This window comes from Cicer arietinum, chromosome 3 (genome assembly GCF_000331145.2).
Source record: "Cicer arietinum cultivar CDC Frontier isolate Library 1 chromosome 3, Cicar.CDCFrontier_v2.0, whole genome shotgun sequence".
Lineage (NCBI taxonomy): Eukaryota > Viridiplantae > Streptophyta > Magnoliopsida > Fabales > Fabaceae > Cicer > Cicer arietinum.
The window spans coordinates 62583708-62588849 of NC_021162.2; the positions used below are offsets into that span (position 1 = coordinate 62583708).

General features: G+C 30.6%; 1 protein-coding gene across 2 annotated transcripts in view; it reads right to left on the minus strand.

The window, feature by feature from the left end:
• The window catches only part of LOC101503916 (uncharacterized), a 4821-nt gene extending 642 nt beyond the window's left edge, over nucleotides 1–4179 (minus strand). The window contains exons 1-8 of one of the 2 annotated variants that reach the window (XM_004492857.4): nucleotides 3630–4179; nucleotides 2754–2863; nucleotides 2324–2392; nucleotides 2000–2115; nucleotides 1860–1914; nucleotides 986–1106; nucleotides 511–558; nucleotides 44–138 (exon numbers count right to left, since the gene is read on the minus strand). In XM_004492857.4, the coding sequence (XP_004492914.1) occupies nucleotides 44–138; nucleotides 511–558; nucleotides 986–1106; nucleotides 1860–1914; nucleotides 2000–2115; nucleotides 2324–2392; nucleotides 2754–2863; nucleotides 3630–3714 (699 nt within the window). In that variant the 5' untranslated portion in view covers nucleotides 3715–4179. The remainder of the gene's footprint in view (nucleotides 1–43; nucleotides 139–510; nucleotides 559–985; nucleotides 1107–1859; nucleotides 1915–1999; nucleotides 2116–2323; nucleotides 2393–2753; nucleotides 2864–3629) is intronic. The other variant, XM_004492858.4, reaches the window with a different exon arrangement.
• Between the last annotated feature and the right edge of the window lie 963 nt (nucleotides 4180–5142).

Here is a 5142-nt window from a genome sequence, read left to right on the forward strand (position 1 = left end):
TTTCCCTATATCTACAAAATAAATTCATGGTAAATATACATACATTAAAATCCATGTATGATGCGCGCATCAAAAGCCACTGGTTATCCATCAGCTTGAATGTTATGCAATAGAGAAGATCAAAAGCTGACTCATTTTCTGTCAGACATACATAAATGAATTTAGTTACTTGAAACACAGTCTACCTACAATGAATACTACCACTATATCTAGTAAAATCTATGTTGTAAACACAAGTATTTTCTAAATGCCATTTGTTACAAAAGGTATTTTTTCATGAATCTATTACAAATGATGCACAATCCAGTGAGTGAAGACAGTAATCGAAGAAAGATGAAGGAGGTGGAAGAAAAATGCTCCTTACAAAAGCCTACATAAAATCACAACAAATTTATGGAGTACTTTATGTAATATTTAGCACATCTTGTTAAGTTCCAACCTCCCCGCTCCCTTCCTAATTGTAGAAAAAAAGTGAAATCAATAAATAACGATGCAAACAATAAAGGCTACCTGCAAGGAATTTTAGAAAAGTTGCTCCCACCAGTGTTCGCGGCTTAACTGTCAAGGCAAACAACATTAGTAACAAATAGCATCATAATCTAATTCAATTAATTACTTGGGGAAGGCATCAAGTATGATTCTTAATATATCACATCAGAAAATATTATTGAAAATATTGTAAGGTTGCTAACTCTACTTAGTGGGATAAGGCTTGGTTGTTGTATTGTAAGGTAGGTGACACGCTAAATTTTGGATGCATCCACGTTACATGAACCAAGGGAAACAAAATTTATTTGAACACACAAGGACCTGACAGTATTTTTGAGGAAAAATCTAAAGATTTACAATACAGAAAAATTATTACGTAAATGCTTAAATGTGCGCCTAGACAAACGTTCCTTTACATATAGGCATCTTTCAAGTTCCTTTTAGACATGATATATACTGAGAATAAAAATTATAATAAAAGGAGAAACTGATCAACCTGCTTCAAGATCTAGCATTTGAATAAGCATGAATGTAATGTTAACACCAGCAACAGCAAATGGGTACTCCCACACTGAACGATCTCCTTCCTGCTTCCTTAAAAGATCTTGAAAAGATTTCTACATAATGAAAAGTTTAAGTTTTACAATAAAGAGACATGAACAGAAAAGTAAAAATAGATTAAAGGTATAACGACAGTTCCTAAGGAATGCAGCCAAAACTAGATTACCAATGATAACCCAGGAAAACAGGGGTCCTATAAAAATGCAAAAATAAGTCTAAAAAACTGAAAGATCACAGCCATGTGTCTGAAACATAACTATCCACATTGAACAGACAACCATTCACAACAAATGCAACATTTAAGTCATGTTGCCACAATTCACAATATGTGGAGCACAAATAAAAAGGATCCAGCAAATTTTTGGAAATTATCTGCTGAGGAATCTCAGCATTTAAGTCATGTTATCACAATTCACAATATGTGGAGTCCACAATGTTTAGAAAGGCTTGGATTTCAACATCCAACCAATGGAAGGAATTAGGGATAAAATTTAACTACAAATTTGTGTACTAAATATTTTACATGATACACGTGGAGCTGGTGTAATTTTAGATAGGTCATTGGGAAAGAAATCAAGACCAGTCAATTTCAAAATCATTCTTATTTCTCATTTATAAACCAGTCTCCTTTTGTTTTGGATGAAATAAACTCATATAATTGCTTTGTTAACCTCTCTAAGCACCTTGGTAGGGTTTATTCATAACATTCTACTTCTAAACTTTGGTTTTGGTCAACTCATGTAAAAACAAGACTCCAAAATATTGATTACAACACCCAAAAGAGGGGACAAAAATAAAACAGGTCTTACTGGGAAATTCCTTGCAAAAAACAGCAAATTCTCCAATGATATGTAACCACCACCCCTGCCAATGATAAGTAGAAATAAAGATCATTAGTGACATGAAGTTAGAATGGAGACGAGATGAAATCAGCTAGAATAATATCTACCTAAAATCTGTTGATGGATCCTTCCCTTGCCAACCCATGTCTTTCCATTGCTCTGAAATCAAACCCCTGAGTTCTTCTTCAGGAAATGCAGCATTCCATAAAGCCCTTAGGGATTCCTAAGAAAATGCATAAAAAGCAAATGTAAAAAGCAAATTACATTCTTAAGAGACATAAGTTTGCACATATTGTAATAAGTCGCCATAAGTCGTACGTAAAGCTATAGGTACATGGCTTGAAGTCTTTGATGAGATTCATAGTTATTGTCACATCACAATTCACATCACTTAGACTTGAGTTCTTTTATTCTTTTAATAGAAAGGATACCTGGTGCGCGGGGATAGAACTGTCATATGGAACATCTATACGACTCTGAAGCCTCTGCAAGCATTCTTCCTGAAAATGGAAAATGCAGCATTGCTAATTTATTTTGCCATATATAGCAATATTAAAAAAAAGAAGTAAAGAGTGGCATATTAATTCGATGAAGGCGTACAAGAAGTGCAAGGATCAAGAAACAAACATAAAACACAACTTAAACATTGGTGTCATGATAAAAGCTATTGAAAGTTCAGAGCATGGTATAAATTGTCCAAAATACAATTGAAAAACAATTATGTTATTCGGTGAAAAGGTAGAATTTTCAATACAAGTTTATATTCAATATTCATCCCATCTATTGCATATAGTATAAAAGATACTTTTGTAAAAAAAAAATAGCATTACTGCTTTAGTAATTTTAATCAGAATATATTACCTGGGATGGAGTTAAATCAAAAGAGGGTCGAGCATCACTCTCTCTTCTCTGTGCACAAACACAAGACAAACCTCGGCCAAGCCATGCAGTTGATCCTGTCACATACTCAGCTGTAACAAAATAAAACTGCCCATAAATGAAGAGTTTCCAACTTTTATGATACAAACTTTTAGAAAGTTGATCGGAAATCGTGTTTTCTATACAAGTGTATACTCAATATTCATCCCATCTATTACATGAACTACAATAAGATAAGACTCATTGTTATCTCTCCTCTATTTCCTTCTCAATTACTTTCTAAATGACGTATCTCCTGATAAAAAAAAATTATGTGTATAATAATAAGTTAATAACTCATTACTCAAATTTGACATCAGGGTAGAGTGGCTTGCTTTATTCATTATTATGTCATCCACTGGCTTCATTTTCAATCATAATGCTAGCCACTGGCTTGCTTTATTTACATTTTTTCCACTATTTCTGTACTAAATCAGTTGACATCAGCTTCACACGACAAGAAAAAAGATAATACAGCAGTATCTACATTTCATGAATGCTAGATCTACGCGACAACCTCATCACAAAAAGTACTTGTAATAAATAATTAATTATATATTAAGCATAGTAAAAAGCTTTTAGCACTAAGATTAACGTCATCTTCCATTAGTAAACTGAGCTCGATACAGATCTTAAGCAAGCTCAACTCTATCCAATCAAAATATTATTATATATTTTTTTAAAAAATAAAAATCAGTGTTAGCATGAATTCACAACGAACGCAATTCTGAATAGCCGCAAATGAATAAATGTTCACGGAGAGAGAGAGAATCGATAATATCACGAGAAAATTTAAACACGAAAATTGAAAATTAATACCAGAAGTTGAATGATACGCGTTGCCTCGATCAAGACCTTGCGAAATTCTCCTAACAGCAACGAAAGAACCACCTCTATCATCCATTTTTGTTCCTCCTAGTCTTCTCTATATTAACATTAAACACTGCATCATCATCATCACCACAACGAACTGCTAATCCATCACTTTCACGGAAAACAACAGTTATATCAATTGAACGCGCAAGTGTCAATTAAATCGAATGCAGGAAGGCGAAAAACCGAAAGAGGCCGGAATAAGAGCAAGAAACGGTTAGTCGGCTGCAGAAAGATCTGGAACAGAAAGAAGAGGTTGGGATACAGATTTTCCCGGGAAAGAAACGGAAAAAGAAAGAGAAAGAGAAAGAATGTTGAAGAGAAAAAGAATGAGTATTATAGGGTTTATGGAAGATCTGAGAGAAAGAAGAAAGAAGTCAGTTACGATTTAGAGAGACAGAAGAATTAATTTGTTTAAAACGCTTAACGCATCATTTGCCTTTTCTCGCCGTTAAGGCGTTTTTGTTTTAGATGACAGACTAGAAAGACTATACTCGCCTGCGCTCCTTCACGCATACCACTCTTTATTTCATTTTAATTAAATAATATCAACTAGTATAATCTTCAACATTAAATACTCCGTCTCTAAATATAAATAAAACACATTTTTTATATACTTTTGTCTTTTTTTTTTGTTACATGAGAAAAACATATACATTTTTGTCTATATTTATACTACTTATTTTATTGTAATTTTTAGTGATTAAACACTACATATTAAAAATAGAGAAGAGAAAAATTTTAATTTCAAATTTGAGTCTATACATATCAATATTCATACATTTAATTTTTTCAAAGAAACCATTTTTATTTTATTAAAATATATATACATCTAATTATTTTATATATGGTTTAAAAAAATTATTTTTTGCATCTTATTCTATAATATATACATATTTGAATTGATTTATTTGAGTTTATCTATTATTATAAATATTTATAAAATTATTTATAAAAATTTATGGAAACAACTTATTGCACATGTTATAGCCTCACATTTTTAAAATATTTTAAAGTTATTAGTATTTAATTTATATACTCTATTAGTGTAATTTTTTTTACACTATCAATCAATCACAATAAACAATAAAATTATTAGTATGTTTGACTTTTGTCATAATTATTTATAAAGTTGATTATAATTTGTCAATTGTATAATTTTTTTTACATAAATCGTGCATATCAATTAAACTTAGGATTATTAAGGTCGAATATACCAACATTTTTAAAAGAAAAATATTATTTGAATATAAATAATTGACACTTCTATATTATTCATTTTATTTAAAAGGTATATTTTTTTGTTTTTTTTAAACAAATTCAAAATATTTTTTCTATTTTTTTTAAAGTTTTTATTATTAAAATATATTTTTGTGACATATATATATACAAGTTTATACCATTAGCTACTTTGAATACTTTATTAATCACTAAAATATAAATCATTAACACTTATTTA